At 43.9% G+C, this 21,755-nt stretch overlaps 1 protein-coding gene across 3 annotated transcripts in view; it reads right to left on the minus strand.

Moving 5' to 3' along the window:
- Positions 1 to 21,755, minus strand: part of GALM (galactose mutarotase) — a 116,121-nt gene that overhangs the window by 29,855 nt on the left and 64,511 nt on the right. For all 3 annotated transcript variants that reach the window (XM_053890993.1, XM_019447116.2, XM_019447125.2), the window contains exons 2-4: positions 14,236 to 14,390; positions 8,704 to 8,910; positions 2,875 to 2,956 (exon numbers count right to left, since the gene is read on the minus strand). In XM_053890993.1, the coding sequence (XP_053746968.1) occupies positions 2,875 to 2,956; positions 8,704 to 8,910; positions 14,236 to 14,390 (444 nt within the window). The remainder of the gene's footprint in view (positions 1 to 2,874; positions 2,957 to 8,703; positions 8,911 to 14,235; positions 14,391 to 21,755) is intronic.

The raw sequence follows: 21,755 nt of genomic DNA on the forward strand, positions 1-21,755 counted from the left end.
CTAATTCCCGCTGTTAACTGAAGTTACCGTTTAGCATGCAGGCTCACATTCTTATTATTTTCCTCATAATAATTTTGAACTAGAGGCCATAAACACAGCCTCACTGTTTTAAAGAGAACAAAATAAAACAAAAGCCCTTACCTGTAAAGTAAGGCAGGTGTCCAGGAAAATTAAAGTCATATCTTACTTGGATCCCTGGACTATTTTTTTTTTTAAACTTCGAAATAATCTTAGACTTCAGCAAGGTCACAAAAATAGTACATCTCTGGGGGTGACTGGCTGGCTTAGTAAGTCAACAAAGTATGCAACTCAATCTCAGGGTTGTGAGTTCAAGCACCACATTGGGCATGGAGACTACTTAAAAAAAAAAGTACATCTCTGTATAACCGTCCTTTCCCTAATGTTAACATCATACACGACCATGGTATAATGATCACAACTAAGAAATTAACATTAGTACTATACTATTAACTGAACTACACATTTCACTAGAATTTCACCAGCGTTCCCACTAATGTCCTTTTTCTGACTCAGGGTCTAGTCTAGGATTCTCACATTCCACTTAGTTGTCCTATCTCCTTGGTCTATTCTGTGACCAATCTTCAGCCTTGCTTTGTCTTTCATGACCTTGACACCATTGAAGAATACGGATTAATTATTTTGCAGACTATCCCTCAAGTGGGTTCGTGTGATGCCTTCTGCTGAATGGAATGAGGTTAGGCATTTTTGACAGAATATCACACAATGTACTTTTTCAGTACATCATACGAGGAGGACACAATACATCTTATTACTGGTGATTTAAACTTGGTTATTTGGTTAAGATGGTGCCCTTGGCTTCAAACTGCTCCTATGCTATCATTCTACGTTCTTTATTAGCAGAAATGACAACCAAAATAGTAGCACACTTACACGGGGTGGGAACAGAGAGAAAGGCCTTCCTGACCTTCCACACGGAGCTGCCAGCAGATGGGCTTATGGAGGGCTGGAGCTCTGAACAGACGCCCCAGAGGATGGTACACAGGATGTTAATGCTCTGGCAAAGGGGCTCTGAGGCAACACCTCCAAGTTGCCATCAAGCAGGAGACCTTGGCCAGCCCAAGGCCAAGGCGGGCAGCCTTTCTTCCCAGGGGAATAAGGGCTGATGAGCAAGTGTTTGTGTATTTCTGGATTTCTGCTCTTCTTTTCTTTCATCCTCTACTTTTGTTTTCTTTCTTTCTTTTTAAAAATTTTTAATGTTTATTTTATTTTTGAGAGAGAGACAGAGCGCAAGCAAGGAAGGGGCAGAGAAGGAGACACAGAATCTGAAGCAGGCTCCAGGCTCCGAGCTGTCAGCACAGAGCCCAAGGCGAGGCTCGAACTCACAAACCATGAGATCATGGTCTGAGCTGAAGTCAGACGCTTAACCGACTGAGCCACCCAGGCGCCCCACTTTGGTTTTCTTTGACTAAGACTTCTACACTTACCTCATCTCTGATTTTAATGAAATCCCAATAAGAATATTTATCTACTGCTCTGGTGGTAATTACTTCAAGTGAATTTCCATAAGCTGACATGAATAGCAGCACCCCTGCCGGCCATCTTGCCATCATCCACCTGTCCCCTGGAGGCAGATGGCAGTGCACCTACAGTCTAGTACAAATCCATACCACCTAATCCTGGAGACTCCACAGGAACCAAGGTTCATTCGTTTTCTTTCTTTCTTTCTTTCTTTCTTTCTTTCTTTCTTTCTTTCTTTCTTTCTTTCTTTCTTTCTTTGTTTTTAATTGAGATATAATCCACATACCACAAAATTCACCCTTTTAACAAGTACACAATTCAGTAGTGTTTAGTATATTTACAATATTATCCCACCATCACCACTATGTAATTCCAGAATCTCTTCATCACTCCAAAAAGAAATCTTGTACCCACTGGCACTCCCCATACCCCTCTGTCCCCAGCCCCTGGCAACCCCCTAATCTACTTTCTATCTCTACGGATTTGCCTATTTGAACCAAGGCAGTTTTGATCCCAAATAATAATAACCAAGATGATCTCAATCCAGTTAACCTAGGAGATGCACACATACACCCATAAACTTTGATTCTGGCAACACCTCACCTTCCCTTTTGATACTTTAGACTCCCTATGCTACCCCATTCCCCCAACTGTGTCTCAGAGGTGACATATGCATTTGTCTTTCTCGGGGTAGAACGTTTCATCCTCCATCAAAAACCGCGTTGTGTTCTATCAGTGTCCTGCAGTGGTGAGGTAATGTTTAGGTAAATTTATCTCTGCTAAGGTGCTAAGAAGTACCAGATTTACATTTTAGCAGAGAACTTTTGCTGTCTAAGGCTCAGCCAGGATGGCCATATGACCCAGCTTGTTTAGAACTGTTCCAGGTGAGGGGAGCCTGGGTGGCTCAGTTGGTTAAGCATCCAACTTGGCTCAGGTCGTGATCTCACGGTTCGTGAGTTCGAGCCCCGCGTCAGGCTCTGTGCTGACAGATCAGAGCTTGGAGCCTGCTTCGGATTCTGTGTCTCCCTCTCTCTCTGCCCAGCCCCTGCTTGTGCTCTGTCTCTCTCTCTCTCTCTCTCTCTCACTCAAGAATAAATAAAACACTAAAAAAAAAAAAAAAAAAAAACCTTCCAGTTGATACCTGTTGCCCTGGCTTAATTATTAATAGCATCTCCTTTTCTTCTCAACAGTGTCCCGGTTTGTTTGTTTAATTATATGGTCCCCCAGCCACAACCAACATAAATGTCTAATCATGGTAATTATAGGCAATTTGGCAGGCCAACAGAGAAAATACATTTAGGTAAATGAAGTTTCGATGTTCCTCCAATCACACCCCAGCTCTGCATTGCCATAAAGATGTTTAAATTCACCAACCTGTAGGAATCAGGGTTTCATCTACAGGCAAAAAGGCATCAGCTTCTATAGTGACTTCATGGTCATAGATGTTTGGGGAACCCTGGGAAGGAAAGGTAGAGAAAGAAAAGAAGATTTAATGCTTAATCTTATTTTACTTTTTTTTAAAGACAGAGAGAGAGTGAGAGTGTGTGCGCAAGCAGGGGATGGGCAGAGAGAAAGCAAGAGACAATCCTAAACAGACTCCATGCTCAGAGCAGGAGGCCAACGTGGGGCTCAATCCCATGACCCCGGGATCATGACCTGAGCCGAAATCAAGTGTCAGACACTCAATCAACTGAGCCACCCAGGCGTGCCTATATTTTTTGCTTTTTAACTTCTCTTGCAGAAATGTTTGCAGGCATTGACAAGAATTTTAGAAATCCCACTTGACCTATGGTGATCATTAATACGTTCATTTAAGCATCGGCAGATAGGTCCTCGACAGAGCAATGGATACATTTGAAAGAAGTTTTCAAGCGTGACCCCAGCATGCATCTTCTTTTCTAAATGGAATTATGAACGTGAAAAGTCAGAGAGACATCACTGGTTTGAAAGACTTTTGGACTTTGGCTTATTAGCAGAGGGGTTTCTCCCACTCTCCTCACACATGACAGGCAAATAGAAGAGCAAGAGCTGTTGGCCCGGAACACACAATAACTGGTTGGCCTGGTATCACCTCCAGGCTTGCTAGAGGTGGGGTATCTGTCACCCTTCTCTGGCCCAGCTCCCACCCGGAGGACCCATCCTCTACCACATGACAGAAGCCTGGGAGTCAGAACTGGAGTTCCTGCTTTTGAGAGCTTGCCCATCTCTTCCATTAAAGATGCAGCTTGCCCTTGGGGCGCCTGGGTGGCTCAGTCAGTTAAGTGTCTGACTTGGGCTCAGGTGATCTCACGGTTCGTGGGTTCAAGCCCCACGTCGGGTTCTGCGCTGACAGCTCAGAGCCTGCAGCCTGCTTCAGATTCTGTGTCTCCCTCTCTCTCTGCCCCTCCCCTGCTCTCACTCTGTCTCTTTCAAAAATAAATAAATGTTAAAAAAAAATTTTTTTTTAAAAGATGCAGCTTGCCCTCCCCAGTGGGGTCAAAGATAGAGGGTCAGTAGTCAGAAGGCCTGTGGTCTATCTCCAGCTCTATTGAATGGCCCCAGGTAGAATCTCTTTCTCTTCTTTCTTTCTTTCTTTCTTTCTGCCTTCCTTCCTTTCCTTTCTTTCTCTTTCTTTCTTTCTTTCTTTTCCTTCTTTCTTTACAGAGCACAAGCAAGGGAGGAACAGAGAGAGAGGGAGAGAGAGAGAGAATCCCAAGCAGACTCCACACTGTCAGCATAGAGCTCAGTGTGGGGCTCAAACTTACAAACTGTGAGATCCTGACCTGTGCCGGAGTCAAGAGCCGGACGCTGAACCGACTGAGCCACCCAGGTGCTCCTAGAATCGCTTTTCCTTCAAGGTAAAACTGGGCCAGTAATGCCTCCACCTTTTCCAGGATTCTTGTGAAGAGGTTTAGTAAAGCCATGTTGTGCTCCTTGCAAATTGGAAAATACACGTATATGTTTCTGCTAAAAAGGATTATATTCTAATAGGAGTAAATTTTCAAGCTTCATAGCAGAAGACGTGGAAGGAGAACCAGGAGAGGGCTTTTGCTAAGTGAACGCTCAAAAATAAGCTAACCTAGTGGCTCCCAACTGGGGATGATTTTGCCATAGGGCAAAATCTGACGATGTCTGGAGACAGTTTTGATTGTCATAATTGGGGGTGGTAATGCTCCTGGCATCTAGTGGGAAGAGGCCAGCAATTCTGCTAAACACCCTACAATGCCCATCCCTGCAACAAAGAAATTATCTGACCCAATGTGTCCACATGCTCAGGTTGAGAAACCCCGAGCTAAGTCGCACTGAAAGCCCTGCTGGGTTCCTGAGAAGCAAGCAGAGGGAGGCGGAGCCCTGCGGGTTAACTGAAACAGATCCTCTAATCAGAAAGACTCAGGCCTCCACAATCAAATGGAGTCGTCCTGAGGAGAAATGCCAGGATCTTAGAGACCATAAGAATCGATGTCTAAACAGGCCAGAAATTGCTTTAATTGCACTCCGAGGAGGCTCTGGTTCTGAAGAACTGCCGTGGTCTTGTGTTCTCCCGGTGGGTACAGGCGGGCAGGGGTAGGAGTGGACGGGGGGCGGAGATAAGGCCAGGCCTCTGCCCACAGTCTCTTCCTTAGCCATTTGTTTGGTCCTGTTCTGACCTGAGAAGGCGGGTCCAGAATGGGAAGGGTCTGCACCACCACCTAGAGCAGCTCTGGACTAGAGGGGTCCCTCTCTTGCCCGGCTCCCCCTGCCGCTATCCTCTCACGCCTCGGTGGTACCACCAGCACCGAAGAGGCCTCGGGGTCTGAGGGGAGCGGAGATGAGGGAAGAGAACTGGGGACTGTTTCCTTGGTTCTATCTGCTCAGTGCTCCAGCGAAGGCTGAGGAATATTCCATTGTACGAATGTATCACAATCTGTTTATCCCTTCTCCTGTTGACAGACTTTTGCTTGTTTCCAGCTTTTTATTATGATGAATAATGCTGCTTAGGACTTTCCTTCTCTGTGTGTTTTTTAGCATTAGGGCAGGAAGCAAATGATTCCATCACATACCAAAATAAATTGCTAAGTCTAAGAGGCTAGGAAGAAGCCTGGCGGAGGGGGGAGAAGGAAAGGAACATTTATTAGACAGCCGCTCTCTTAACAGGCACTGGGTCACAAAGCAGCACCTACATTCCTTTATTAAAGGGAAGCATGCTTCATTTTATGATTCTTCTGACCTGGAATAATGCAATGACCCACTTCAGTGGAATATTACTGCTGGATTCATTTCCTTTCCAGGCTGATGAAAACCTGGCAAGAAATGCTGATCCACCAACAGATCCTGAGGCCCATCTTTGGGTTCAGTGTTGTTTTGGTTAACTTTGCTCAGCTGCTGCTAGCTCAGAACATTAACCATTTATAGAGCTCATTATGGCCTGCAGGGTTTTCTTTTTTTTTCCGTGCATTACCCCTACCACTGCCTTAATTCAGCTGTCATCACCTTTAGCAGGATATCCTGGACACTATCATACCACCCAAAAGTCATAGCAGCTCCTTTACGGACGCCCTCCTTTTTCTCTGGCAGAACCCTGCCTTGTTGATTCATCTTATGGTAGGCTGTATACTCAGGGAAAGGGCTCCCTCCCCAATCCCACCGGGCCAATCATGGTGGCCTAATTTTCTTGCTGGTGATTAGGTTAGGCAGGACATGGGACACACTTCTGGCCCATGAAATGTGAAGGAAAGTCTGCTGGGGAGCTTCTGGGGGAAGTTTTTTGTCTATTCTTTAAAATGGAGCATTAGAGATATGAAGAAAGGAATAGGTCCTTTTTTGTCTCTGGTGGTGACTATATGTAGAGGTGATTCCTGGGGCTATGGCAGCCATCTTGTGACCATAAAAGGATAAGCCTGAAGGCAAAAGCCAAAAACACTGAAGGAGCAGGGTGGAAAGGCGGAAGAACCGGGTCCTTGCTGACATACCTACCCAGTCATACTGGAACCACCGCTATTCTCATCTCAAATTCCCCGAGGCTGCTTTCATACCTCTTTGGGTAAAGTTTCAATTAAAAAACAAAAAACAAAAAACAAAACAAAACCAAACCACGTTTGCCCAGTTTTGGGTTAGATAAGGAAGGAACAACAACAACAAAAGCCCAACCAACCTGCAACCTATATACCTTTTCCACTCTTCGAGAACCAGTTCTCTCCTCCCTCCAGGTCTCCAACACTCAAACTTAGAAGTGATGAGTCAAAATTTGGCCCCAAGTAGCACAAACATACTGCTTATTAAATAACAAATAAACAAAACAAAAAGAAAATATATAAGATGAGCTGACCACTTTAAATGATCAAGTTTTGAGCTATTTCCCTGGGGACAGTTTAAGACATACAGTAGTGCTGGGGTGCCTGGGTGGCTCTGTCCATTGAGCGTCTGACTTCGGCTCAGGTCATGATCTCACGGTTCATGGGTTCCAGCTGACAGCTCCGAACCTGGAGCCTGCTTTAGATTTTGTGTGTGTCTCTCTCTCTGTTCCTTCCCCACTTGTGCTCTCTCTCTCTCTCTCTCTCTCTCTCTCTCTCAAAAATAAGTAAAAAAATGCTTTCCTGGGTAGGGTAAGAGATGATTTGAAGATGCAGAAGCCCTTTGACTCCAGGTCTCGTAAACAGCTACCCACTCTTGTTGTGATGCTCCCCAAAAGGCTGATGGCTCCCTCCTATCCTCAACCCTGAAGTTAGTGGCTATGGGTTCAAGCTGCACTCACTAAGACAGTATACAGAAGGGGGCTAACACTGAACACCCTTTTGGGTGGGGTCTGTGATCTCTGAGAGTCCTGCCACGTAAATGGAAAGAGTTTTAGTGAATGTTACATTCCCATTTTGTCTCCTTGATTGGAATACATTGGCAGGTGTAATATTTCATGCATAATTTCTTTCCTATCTCTGAATCTTTCTTTAGGCCACCTCCCACCCATTACAGAATAGGATGTCCTCAGTATACAAAAATGTGGAAAACAGTAAAAAACCACCATGATCTACTACCTATACAAACCCACTAATATTTTATTCTATTTCTGCCAGGTTCCTTTTGAGCTTATTATAAAAAGTTGGGTGTATAAGGGGCGCCCGGGTGGCTCGGTTGGTTAAGAGTCTGACTCCTGATCTCAGCTCAGGTCTTGATCTCAGGGTCATGAGTTCAAGCCCCAAATTGGCCTATTTAAAAAAAAAAAAAATTAGGGTCTTTATGCACATTATTGCAGAGGCGCATGGCTGGGCAGCTTTGGTTTTCGGTTTGTTTTTGAGATCTCAAGGAGCATGGCAGAAGTTTCTGAGGGTAAGGGATAGACAAGTTTATAATCCTCTTTATTTTTCAAGGGAGAACTTTGGAAATTACATAAGAACCAATTAATTCGTGCTATTTGAAAAGATCCTGGAAAAAAAAAAATCAGCACATCGTGCTATTTGAAAAGATCCTAGAAAAAAAAAAAATCAGCACATTGTCAGCAGACTCCTAAAAGAGTGTAAAAATGCTAGATATTACTAGTTGGCTGTGAACATCATCTTGTGGTAGGAAATCATGCCAAAGTGATTCAAGTAGAGTAGACAACAATGAGTTTTTCAGATGAAGAGGAAGCAATAGATATAGTCTACAGAGTTTAGCTAAACTTTTCCCTCTGCCTCATGTAACAGCCTCCTCAACAAACTAAAATACTACCATTAGTTGGGAATAAGGTAGTGTAGAGGGGATTACCTAAGAGGGGTGAGAGTGTCTCTATACCCCTCTTAGGGTGGGAAGTACAGCAGAGACATACGAATGTTGGTGGCATGCCTAAAGGGGCTGAGCCAGGCACATTTTTAAAGTCCCAAGGGTGGAAAGTGGAACTTAACTGGAAGTAATTTTTTGGGAGTAGGAGTGGAATGAGGGAGCAAATGTAAACTCATGTTACAGTTAGAAGAGAGGGAGTTCTTGAAACAGCTGGGTACTTGTCTGAACCTATGGGAAAGAGAGCGTTCTCTTAGTAACACAATGTACTCATTCCACCTTTCTCTGTAACTTCCATTTATTGAGCACCTACTATGAGTCAGCTGTTTTGCTAGGCATTTTTCCTCATCACCAGGTGACTCCATTGCCAGGCTAAGTCCATTCTGGGTGGGTCTATCCAGCTACTCCCCAGGTCATTCCACAAAGCACGTGGCAGGAGAGGAGAGGTAAGTCACATTTTATACTAAGCAGGAGAGCAGAGGTAAGTTCTCTTACCTGGCCTGCCAGGTTGAAATAAGAATGGTTGGTCAGATTGACCGGTGTGGTCTGACTGGCCTGAGCTCGGTAGTTGACCATAAGCTCCCCACCATCCAGTGTGTATGTCACCCAGACTTTCAACTCTCCAGGGTAACCTTCCTCACCATCTGGACTGATCCTCGAAAACTGGACACCATTTGACAGCACCTGAGGGGTCCAGACGACCTAGAAAAAAGTGTTTTCAAAGCTGTTAAGTCACTGCAATCTCCAGCTAAACGCCACATTTCAATATTTAAAGACAGTGATTCTAGGAAGAGAAATGGTTATATGATCTTTAAGATGTTGGAATAATAGCTTGGATTCTATTTTATTTTAGTTTAGTTTAGTTTATTTATTTATTTAGCTTGGATTTTAGTTGTTCTAAAATTTTGTTTTATACAGAAAAGTAGATTTTGAGAGAAAAAATTTTTTCTTTCTCTTTACCTACTCCCCTTCCCCATTCTCTTCCTCCTTAAATTGATATGTATGTGCCTATATTTTCTTCTTCCCCTTATTTAAAAGGTTATTTTTTTATCTTGGTGACCCATTCTGATAAATGTCATATAGCAATATCTGCTAATAGTATTAAAAAATGACCTTGGGACGCCTGGGTGGCTTGGTCGGTTGAGCGTCCGACTTTGGCTCAGGTCATGATCTCACGGTCCGTGAGTTTGAGCCCCGCGTCAGGCTCTGTGCTGACAGCTCAGAGTCTGGAGCCTGTTTCAGATTCTGTGTCTCCCTCTCTCTCTGCTCCTCCCCTGTTCATGCTCTGTCTCTCTCTGTCTCAAAAATGAATAAATGTTTAAAAAAAAAAATTTTTTTTTAAAAAATGACCTAAATAAGTCAGCTCCTCTGTCCCAGGGAAGTACTGTTTATGAATATTTATTAAAAAAAAAAAAAAGGGGGTGCACCTGGGTGGCTCAGTTGGGTAAGTGTCCAACTTCAGCTCAGGTCATGATCCCATAGTTCATGGGTTTGAGCCCCATGTTGGGCTCTGTGCTGACAGCTCGGAGCCTGGGGCCTGCTTTGTATTCTGTGTCTCCCTCTCTCTCTGCCCCTCCCCTGCTCACTCTCTGTCTCTCTTTCTCTCAAAAATAAACATTTAGAAAAGAAAAAAGAAAAAAAAAATTTATATAAAAAAAAAATGCTCCAAGATTCTCTATATTCCCTGGGCAGAGTTCCAAACAAATAAGAAGGTACTTGTTCTGTTAGAAAGAGTCTTACCCACAAGTCAGGAGTCCTGACTTGGGGACAAGGTTTGTTCCTAGCTCACTGTGTGATGGTGGGCAACCATTCCTGCCACAGAGGGCTTGAAAAAAGATCTTGAAGTTTTTTTCTCATTCTAGAAAATATGGTTCTAAGGGTGACAAGAAAAATATGAAGAAGGGGAGCCTGGGTGGCTCAGTCAGTTAAGCGTCCAACTTCTGCTCAGGTCACGATCTCACGGCTCATGGGTTCGAGCCCCGCATCAGGCTCCGTGCTGATGGTTCAGAGCCTGGAGCCTGCTTCAGATTCTGTGTCTCCCTCTCTCTCTGCCCCTCCCCTGCTTGCACTCTCTCTTTCTCTCTCTCTCAAAAATAAACATTTAAAAAAAAGAAAAATATGAAGAAAAGTTTTCCAGGAGTTTTTTGCTTTCGGAAATAGGAATCTGGCATTGACACAGTGATTCCCCTCTCCCTTGCCCTAGAGGCCTCAATATTACCTTTATGGAGGAGGGACAACCAGGATTTACTGAGTGCCCATGATGGGCCAAGACATTTTGCTAGAAACTTCACAGACACTATCTTATCTGTCTCAGAGCTGACTTAGGGTAGGCACCATGATCCTCACTTAGACTGAGAGAGCTGGGACTCAGAATACACTGCTTTCCCTAGCTTCTTTTGGCTAGGAAGACAGTGGATTTGAACTAAGTGGTCTGATCCTGAGCTTGTTTCCTTATTCTCTATCATCCGAGGACACAGTGTGCAGAGACCCCAGTCCCTTCATGGAGCCCTGGGGTCACTAGCCAAAAGGCCTTTTGTTGACATGAGATCTCCCTTTGTTCAGTGCTCACCAGCCACTGGTGCTTACACAAATCATTTTGTTTTGTTTTAAATTTTATTTACTTTGAAAGAGAGAGAGAGAGAGAGAGAGAGAGAGAGAGAGAGAATTCCAAGCAGGCTCCACCCTAGCAGTGTGGGGCTCGAACTCATGAATCACGAGATCACGACCTGAGCTGAAACCCAGAGTCGGAAGCTCAACTGACTGAGCCACCCAGGCGCCCCTACATAAATCATTGTGTAAGGTGAGGATTTGGTTGAATCAAACGAAATGACTGTCTTTGTAGGTCAACACAGTTGAACACTGGCAGTTTCAAATGGCTCCAACTGATACTATGACCCCATTTTACAGATGAGCAAATTGAGTTCAGTGGCATTACCTTGTCCACGCCTACCTCCCACATTCCAGGAGAGTTGAGTAGAATCCTTTCATACTTCATGCCCATTGTTTAGAGGGGGGAAAAAAACCCCACCTTGTTTAAAGTCATACGTGTCATTAGTGACATGACTAGGATTCTAACTCAGGCTTGGCAGTCTACCCCATTCCACATCTTCATTTCAATGTTTTGTTTGAATCTCCTTTTTTCAACAGAAGAGTTGAGGCCAAACACTGTCATTCCAAATAGACCTGAAAGATAATAATTCCTGAGGGCCACAGGAATGGCTCTGCCCACCCCCTCCTGGTGTGGCCGGCATTGCTCACTGCCGTTGAGTGAGCCCACATTTACCAGGAAGGGGAGTCCAGCAGGAGTGGAGGTCTCTGCGTTCACCTACGGTGAAAGCAGCTGGGATCTGAAACAAATTCACTGACCTTAGTAAAAAATTAATTTTACACCCTAGTTATCTCCCAGAAATGTTGAACTTTCAAGACACTTATAACATAAAGCTGGTTATATGCATGATTCAAAAAAGAAAAAAGAATCCCCCAAATGGAAAATTGTAGGAATAAAATATTTGAAATAAAATGTTCTTAATTTGCTACCTAGTTTTTGTCCTTCAGAGAAAGAACACAGTGGAAAGTTTTTTTCGTGGAAACCAGTATTATCAGATGAGTATAATTCTGTGGAAAATAAAATTCCTATTCATGGGAGAATATCCCAGAGCCTGAGGTTTCCACATTTCCTGAAAATTTCCATGTTTGCATATTTAGGCCTACTTATATACCATTTCTAATCCTGTTAGGTTACTCAAATTTCATCTTTTTTTAAAAAAATGTTTATTTTTTGAAAGAGAGAGAGAGAGCGAGTATGAGTGGGAGAGGGGCAGAGAGAGAGGAGGACAGAGGATCCGAAGCAGGCTCTGCACTGACAGCAAGGAGCCCTATGTGGGGCTCGAACATATGAACCATGACCTGAGCCAAGTTGGACACTTGACTGACTGAGCCACCCAGGCACCCGTCAAATTTCACCTTTAAAAAAAAATGTGTTGGGGCACCGGGGTGGCTCAGTCAGTTAAGCGTCTGACTTCAGCTCAGGTCATGATCTCGCGGTTTGTGAGTTCGAGCCCCGCGTCGGGCTCTGTGCTGACAGCTCAGAGCCTGGAGCCTGCTTCAGATTCTGTGTCTCTCCATCTCTCAGCCCCTCCCCTGCTCATGCTCTGTGTGTCTGTCTCTTAATAATAAATAAACGTTAAAAAAAAATTAAAAATAAGTAAAAAATTTAAAAAATGTGTTGAAATAAGTACAAGAAGACTTACCTATAAGCCAACAACTATTCAGTAATTGCTGAGATGAACTACACCCTGAAACAAAGCTCCTCTCATACTGTTCATGTTACTGTATGAAAGCTTACAGCTCAAAGGCTTTCAGTATCTCCACGATAACATTCCACGTCTTTCCCTACCTCTGTCTGGGCTTCGGCATCAACACAGCCATTATCTCCAGTATCTACTTACCAAACGAAATGCTATTCTTTCTTCAAGGGTGATTCAAATCCTGCCTCCCCAGTTACTATGTGTTTGTCCACACCCAGATCCTTTAGCGCACCACTGGCATCCATATTATGGGGCTTGTTGCCTATAACAGCTATTCATGTAAGGGTCTGGCTCCCTCACTCTACTGGAGTCTCAGGAACGCCCACCATATTATGTTCCCCACTTCACCGAAGGGGCTCAGTAGGCCCAGTGCACTGAAGGATATGTGTACTCACTATCTTGCTATGTTCTCATGGGGCACACATGTTAAGCAACCCCACAGAAAATACTACAGTGAAATAGAAGGGACAGGAACAAGCTAGAACAGGTGCTGTTCTGAGGCTCCTCTGAAGATCCCTGTTAGAACAGAGCTGGGCCCAACTTCCTCTGGAGGAAGCTCCATATGCCTTGTACCTGGCACATTCCAGAGACCCTCTGCCCTAGTATTGCAGGACAGAGGCTCTCTCTTGCCTTCATGCCTTCCTGGTGTGAGTGGTTCAATCATGGAGGAAAGGGGAACAGATGAGGCAATGTGGTTCTAGGCCACAAACAGGAAATTGGTGAAACGGGAAAGACAGTAACCAACTTCCTTCAGTGGGACAGGTGGCAGTAAGAGGCAGAAAAGGAGAAACTGTGACCTTTAACTGCCATACACGTTCCTGTGTTTTCTGGCTCTTCCCTGGGAAATAAACTGGGTGGTATAATTTACAGGAGAGTTAGCTACCAAAATTACCTCCCTGAAATTAGACTAGTTAGAGAGTCACTGGGGGGTAATCCGCAGACTCCCACACAGCCAGGAAGCAGGCCAGGCATTTCTACCTCAGGGAGAAGGTGTTTGACCAATTTGCTTTCCCAGCCTTATTTTTCCAGGGGTTCACTTAGGGAATAAGACTCTTAGTGTGGAAAGAGGTAACTGGGGAGAATCTGAGGTAATTTTGAGGCGTGAGGCACTTCGGTGGAAGGGTAGGCCTGGATGTGGCACCACACTGCCCAGGGAGGGGGTTGAGCGACAGTCTCAGGGGTGTGTGTTGGCCTGGGGGCACCTACAGCAGCTGTGGAGGACACCAGCGGGTTTGGTCTGGAAATGAGGGCTTCGGGTCAGGCAGCCCAAATCAGGAGTTATATGGCCTTTCATAGCCTCAGATTTCTCATTTGGTGAGAATACAGGGTTCTAGAAAGCATGGGAGAGAATAGGTGCAAAATGCCTTGTACAGTAAGTACAGTAAGGTAGGTATTATGTTTAAGCCACTTTTCTGTTGTGCCTAACGTCAACTGGACTTCCTGATCCAGACGCTGTGAGAAAGTCATTCTCCCTCTTTCCCAGGTCAAGGGCTGCCGCCCTTTCACTCAGGGACCCCTGCCTGTTCCGGTCAGATGAGCTACAGAAGGACGGGTCCTGGAACGGGGCCAGTGCCTTGACTGCCCTCGATCACTGGACCAGCCTCTTTCCCGTATCACCCATTTGCTGTAGGGCCGAGGGTCGAGCCTGGCAAATAGAAGGTATGTTTGAAGGGGCTTGTGAAGTTGCCAGGTGAGGACTGCGTCCATGCCCCTGACTCACCTTATCAAAGCCCCTGACTCCTCCATGCAGACTGTTGGGCCCATTGTTAACGGCCAGCTTATACTCCTTCCCGTCCACCGTGAATGTTCCTTTGGCAATTCGGTTGGCCACCCTGCCAACCACTGCTCCAAAGTAGGGCTGCTTTTGGAGGTACCCTGCAGGGACATGGGATGAGGGACATGGGATGAAAGTGTTTTTTAAAACTTCAAACCAAAGGTGAGGCTCACGGTGCTGCCCACCACTCTATTCATTCTTTTTCTTTTTCTTTTCTTTCTTTCTTTCTTTCTTTCTTTCTTTCTTTCTTTCTTTCTTTCTTTCTTTCTTTCTTTCTTTCCTCTCTTCTTTCTTTCTTTCTTTTCTTTCCTTCCTTCCTTCCTTCCTTCCTTCCTTCCTTCCTTCCTTCCTAGAGCACACAAGTAAGCAAGGGGCAGACAGAAAAAGAGAATCCCAGGAGAGGCAGAGAGAGAGAAATAGGGCTTGATCCAAGCAGGGCTCATGCTCACCCAATGTGGGACTTGAACTCATGAACCGTGAGATCATGACCTGAGCAGAGGTCAGATGCTTAACGACTGAGCCACCCAGGTACTCCCCCCACCCCTCACTTTCTTCTGAGAGAACCTGAAAGTAGTAATAATTTAGGCATATCCAAGCCCTCAGGGAAACACAGAAAAATGGCTGGCTTTACACACAAACTGTCCCCTTCCAAAAGTAATGCATGCTCCTTACAAACATTTTGAAAGAACTTTATAAAGCACAAAGAAATTAAAAAAAATTTTTTTTAATGTTTATTTATTTATTTTGAGAGAGAGAGAGAGAGAGTGCAAGGAGGAGTGGGACAGAGAGAGATTATCTCAAGCTGGTTCCATGCTGCCAGCACAGAGCCCGATGCGAGGCCTGAACCCACAACCTGTGAGATCATGACCTGAAGTCAAAAGTTGGACACTTGACCAACTGAGCCACCCAGGCACCCCAAAACACAAAGAAATTTAAATCATCCCAGTCTCGTCACTAGAGAGAACTACTGTTAATATTCTTATGTATATATCGCCATCTTTTATGGATATATGTGCTTTTCTTCTTCTCTTTATAAAAATGGAGTCTTAGTATACATGCTGCTTTGTAATCTGCTCTTTTCTAGGCCAACTTTTTAAAAAAGTTTAAAGAAAGCAAAAAAACCTCCCATTTGTTTTTCACTCAGAATTCACCCTCGGAATTCTATCCCCCTTTCTTATGGTTCTTTGCATCCATCCCATCTGTGTTGATACGAGAATATGCAATTCGAGCCTATGAACTATTTCTACCATGCCTGGAAGGGCTCTCAGGATATAGACTCTTAAGCATTCACCCAGGCTCCCGTTACTCAACTGGCTGGGCATGAGTGAAATATTAATCATTCTCTTCCAGGTCTTTCCTGGTTCACTCCCTTGCTAACCTGTAGGTCCTCAGAGTCCTACCCACGGACTATCATAACATCTCACACCACATTCTTCCTAAGACAGCCACTTTCTAACTACTCTACATCTAACTCATTTCATCTTCAGGATACTTCTATGAGGTAGACACCATTATTACCCTCATTTTACAGATGTGGAAACTGAGGACAGAAAAGTTGAGAAACTTGCCCCAAACACACAGATCGTTATCAAAAGAACCTGGATTTGAACATAGTCTGGCTCCTAAGTTTTTGTTCTTAATATTTATTTACCTTTGAGAGAGAGAGAGAGTGAGAGAGGAGCAGAGAGAGAGGGAGACACAGAATCCAAAGCAGGCCCCAGGCTCTGAGCTGTCAGCACAGAGCCTGACGCAGGGCTCGAACTCATGGACTCTGAGATCATGACCTGAGCCAAAAGTTGGGCGCTTAACCAACTGAGTCACCCAGGTGCCCCAAGGCAGGGTTTTTGTGTGTGTGTGTGTGTGTGTGTGTGTGTGTGTGTGTGTGTGTGTGTAACTAGACAAGATAATTCTAACCTTGCTGTGAAAAAGCAAAGGGCCAACATAGTTATAAAATTTTGAAGAAAACAAGATGAGTGATTTGCCTTATAAGATCCTAAGACTCACTAAGTTAAGGCAGTGTGGTGCTGGCCCAGAAAGATGAACAGACCAATGGAACAAAAGAGACAAACCCAGACAGGTCCTGTACCTATGAAGACCGATATGTGACAGACGTGACACACAGATCCGTGGAGAAAGAATGAAACCAAGAGTCAGACTCTTAACCGACTGAGCCACCCAGGAGCCCTGTGGGTTCTTGTTCTTAAGCATCACATTATTTGAAAAGCACAAGGCTTTCTGGTGAATTGTGCTTACTACCATCTCTTCGAATAGGCCAGGCTGACCTCTCTACCTGCTTCCCCCTCCCTCCCCTCCCTCCTCTCTGAAGCTACAGCTTTAAAACTCCTTATACCAGGTAACCAAAAGGAGTTCCAAAGGGCCAAACAACCTTCTTTGGTTTTGCTTCATCTACTTTTGTTTTATTTTTATTTTTTAAAGATTTTATTTTTAAGTAATCTCTACACCTTACAGGGGTCTTGAACTTACAACCCCGAGATCAAGAGTCACACGCTTTACCAGCTGAGCCAACCAGGAGCCTCTTGTTTCATTTTTAGTAGACTTTATTTTTTAGATCAGTTTTAGGTTTACAGTAAAATTAAGCAGAAGGTACAGATTTCCCAGATACCCTCTATCCTAACACATGCATAGCCTCTCCCATTATCAATACCACCCCCCACCATCTGAGAGACACATTTCTTTAAAAAAATTTTTTTTTGGTAATGTTTATTTATTTTGGGGAGACAGAGAGAGACAGAGAATGAGCAGCAAAGGCACAGAGAGAGAGGGGGGAGACACAGAATCCGAGGCAGGCTCCAGGCTCTGAGCTGTCAGCACAGAGCCCGACATGGGGCTTGAACCCACGAACCATAAGATCATGACCTGAGCCAAAGTCAGTCGCTCAACCGAATGAGCCACCCAGGCGCCCCGAGACACATTTCTAATAACTGATGAACTCACATTGACATATCATTATCACCGAAAGTCCACAGTTCAACAGGAAGGTTCACTCTTGGTGCACATTCTGAGGGTTTGGACAAATGAATAATGATATGTATCCATCATTATAATATCATTTTTTTACTGCCCTAAAAATCTTCTCTGCTCTGCCTATTCATCCCTCCCATCCCCTCAGCCCCTGGCAACCACAGATCTTTTTACTGTCCCCATAAATGTGCCTTTTTCAGAATGTCATAGTCGGCTTTGTATACTTTGTAGCCCTTTCCGATGGGCTTTCTTCACTGAGTAGTATGCATTTTAGGTTCCTCCCTGTCTTTTCATGGCTTGATGGCTCATTTCTTTTTAGCACTGAGTAATATTCCATTGCCTGGAGGTACCACAGTTCATTTGTCCTTTCCCCTACCAAAGGACAACTTGGTTGGTTGTTTTAGTAATTATGAACAATGCTGTGAGAAACACAGCTGTGTGTGCAGGTTTTGTGTGGACATAAGTTTTTAACTCCTTTGAGTAACTACCAAGAAGCATGACCACTTGATCATACGGTCAGAATATGTTTGGTTTTGTAAGAAGCAATCAAACTGTCTCCCAAAGTGGCGGCACCATCTTGCACTCCCGCCAGCAGTGAATGAGAGTTCCTGTTGCTCCGCTTCCTCATCAGCATTTGGTGATGTCAGTGTCCTGGATTTTGGCCATTCTGATAGGGCCTCACTATTGTTTTAATTTGTATTTCCTCGATGAGGTACAGTGTGGACCATTCATCTGCTTTTCAGGAGCTAAAACATGTGAAGAAAAGCAGAATTTTTGTTTAAAAATTATTTGGTTGTGTCTACTTTTGATTCCTACTCTGATCCATTCAACAAACGTACACGGAGTCCCCACTCTGCCAGCCACATGCTCGGCTGTGGAGACAGTGACAACTCCAACAGCAAAGCTGCTGGTTCCTGGGCTTACAAGAATTCCCTCAGAAGAGATGGCTTTCTGGCAACAGTAAACAGCCCACGGAGAGAAGCAGTACCTGCCAGTCCTTGGTTTAGATGAAGAGTTTTTAACACCAGAAACCGCTGCTCTCAACTGTCTCTGAAAAATGCTTCGGAACAAATGCATGTTATTTGTTGCAAAGATACTAATATCTTCATAAGTTACTAAGCTTTCATATCAAATCAGAATTACAAGAAGTGACATTCCCCAAATTCTGAATAGGACATGACTAAAACGCTTGTTTTCAAATGCAGAAAATACTGTTTTCCATAAAAAAGGGAAAAGTTTCTAGGTCAAGCCATGAATGATGATTTTTTTTTTTTCAATTGCTGATGGGGGGGTATAGGGTAGAGGAAAAGTCTGTCCCTTTTCTTGAGCAAAGGACTGGCCAGAGTATATTAATAAATCCTTAACCAGCCTTATGGACTTTTCCACTCCTCTAACGTCCCACGTACCCCAGCTATGCTATCCACCTCGTACCGCCCAAACTTCAGCCAGAGTGCCCTAAAAGCGTGAAATGAAAGTACCTACTATTTCCAATCTAAGCTTCTACAACCTGTTTTCGGAGGAAAGCAAACATTACTTTAATTGACAAGAACTTTAATTGCCCCCAATATTAAAAAAAAATTTCTTTTAAATATTTATTTTTGAGAGAGAGAGAGAGACAGAGACAGAGAGATAGAGCGCGAGCAGGGGAGGAGCAGAGAGAGAGGGAGACACAGAATCCGAAGCAGGCTCCAGGCTCTGAGCTGTCAGCATAGAGCCCGACGCGGGGCTTGAACCCACGAACCGTGAGATCATGACCTGAGCCCAAGTGGGCTGCTTAGCCGAATGAACATCCTCCTTTAAAAAAAATTTTTTTTTAATTTGTCCCCAATATTTTAAATATTTTCAAATAGCTGCTGGCTGTCCACATGGATCTTGATGCCCTTTTTTGCAGTATTAATCAAGCGAGGTAAAACACTCAAGTAGTGTGAAGGAAGACATTTGGGGGCAAGGGAAAGAAAGGCGATAAAAATGACGGATTGCTCGCTACAGTCAGACACCATCACAGGTGGCAGCACATTTAGTCTCATTATCCATTAGTTAAGGTGAAGAAACATGTCTGGAAAGTTAAATAACTTTAAGGGAGAAAGCAGAGATTGAAACCAGGAATCCCCAGTACTCCTACAAGGGCACTCAGGCATCTGCAAGCCTACACCGCGGTCTCTGAACCGGTCCCTTTTCCTCCACCCGCTATTGGCCAGGGTTTTCTAAAAGCACTAGGTCTATTTTTTCTATTTTTTCCATAGTGACTCCCATGGCCGTAAGAGCCGGGTGTTTGGTGGTAACTGGAGGGAAAATGAAGGGCAAGAGTGCACTGGTTGTGTGGGTAGGTTGTTTAAACCTGTGGCTTATAGGCAAATAGTCTCATCACAGATTTTGAAAGAAGTTATAATGACTGTAGGTGAGGCATGAAGAGGAAACGCATTTTTAAATATTTTAGGTACAAAAAATGGCAGAACAATTCATAGGAGGCATTAATGACTTCTCTAGGCTGTAACTAAAAGATCGTATGATTTACCTCTTTAGAATTCTACAGAAGAGAGCTCTCATTTTCCCAGGGAAAAACTGAACCAGTCTGACCTCCGGTCATGGCCATGATCCAAGCAGTTTATATAATCTATCTGGGAAACTGGAGATTGTTCACATCTAACCTGGCAGTTAAAAAGGACCACGTTTCATGGAATTATACATGCTTAGCTCCTCCCTGTGGTTTAAAATATTCTGGGGCATAGTAATGTCAAGATAACCCCTTATTCTGTCATGTCTTGTAGCTTTAAATGATTCACCTCAGTTTTGTTTACATAATACTTACACATTCAGATATTTGAAAAGAATAGACAGTGAAAATAAAGTCTCCTTCTTACCCCTGCACCCTGGCTATGCAGAGCCTCTCTTGAAGGCAATCGCTGCTGTCAATTCCCTTTTTTTTTTTTTTAAGATTTTATTTTTTTAAAAGTAATTTCTACACTCAACATGGGGTTCAAACAACCCCAAGATCAAGAGTTGCACGCTCCCCCAAGTGAGTCAACCGGGCGCCCCAATGTCACCAATTTCTTAACATGGGTTTTAATACACAAGAACTGATCAAAACTGTAGCAGAGCCCCATTTCACACTATTCTGACTGAGACAAGAATGCTCCCCGTTATGACATACATGAAGTCTTCTTTTATCTTTAGCAATATCTATCTTTGTAGAAAGAATCTACGAAAAAACTGAAAGACAGGCGTGTAGAAAAGGAACAAAGGAGCCGCTTCCAGGAGCCATGATGATGGCTGCACATATTAGAAAGTGTTACTTGATATTCCAAGGGCTTTTTTCCAACTTCTCCTCTTCTGAAAATAACTCACTTTCCTTCTAGAATAAATAATTCAATCATCTAAATTATAGCCTAGGAATGAGCACCTAGAATATTTTGGATGCTTTGATTCAACCTGGCATTATGTGAAGTCTGTGATGTATGCTAATAAGAAAATGCTATTTAACATTCTCAAGAGATGTTACTAAGATGGAGGGCAATAAAGCACACGTTAGATCACTACAATCCAAGGAGATCGATTTCTTTTTCTCCCTTTTAAGAACATTGGGGGATAATACTTTCCTCATCCAGACTGCCCCAAGAGGCACGGACTTATAGAGACAACTCCACCGTATTAATGCCCTCACAAAATCAACACTTCCATGCCTAATAAGACACCAGTGCTATGGCACTATTAGGTATTTACCCAAAGGATACAGAAATACAGATTCGAAGGGGCACATGCACCCCAATGTTTATAGCAGCACTGTCAACAATAGCCAAACTATGGAGAGAGCCCCAATGTCCATCTGATGAGCGGATGAAGATGTGGTCTATATACACAGTGGAACATTACTCAGCCATCAAAAAAATGAAATCTTGCCATTTGCGACAACATGGGTGGAACCAGAGTGTATTATGCTAAGTGAAGTAAGTCAGAGAAAGACAAATACCATACGGTTTCACTCAAGTGGATTTAAGAAACAAAACAGATGACACATGGGAAGGGGGAGAAGAGAAGAGAGGGAAACAAACCATAAGAGGCTTTTAAGGATTGAGAATAAACAGGGTTGATAGAGGGGAGGTGGGTGGGGAATGGGCTAGATGGGTGATGGGTACTAAGGAGGGCACTTGTGATGAGCAGTAGAGGTTGTATATAAGTGATGAATCGCTGAATTCTGCTCCTGAAACCAATATTGCACTGGATGTTAACTAACTAAAAAGAAAAAAAGAAACAAGAAAAGACAAGACACTGGTGCTTCCCAGCGGTCATGCCCTCAGGGCACACATTTCATAAGAATTCCACAAAGACACTTTGTATTTTAAACTCTATGTGACCCTTACATCTAAACGACCACTGATAAGGAGCGAGAGCAGTCATTGTGTGTGTGTGTGTGTGTGTGTGTGTGTGTGTGTGTGTAGAGGTGCAGAGGGAGGGCCATATGATAAGGCAGAGATGGAAATGAGGCG

Source organism: Panthera pardus, unplaced genomic scaffold (assembly GCF_024362965.1).
Source record: "Panthera pardus isolate Hobbes unplaced genomic scaffold, ASM2436296v1 HiC_scaffold_26, whole genome shotgun sequence".
Classification (NCBI taxonomy): domain Eukaryota; kingdom Metazoa; phylum Chordata; class Mammalia; order Carnivora; family Felidae; genus Panthera; species Panthera pardus.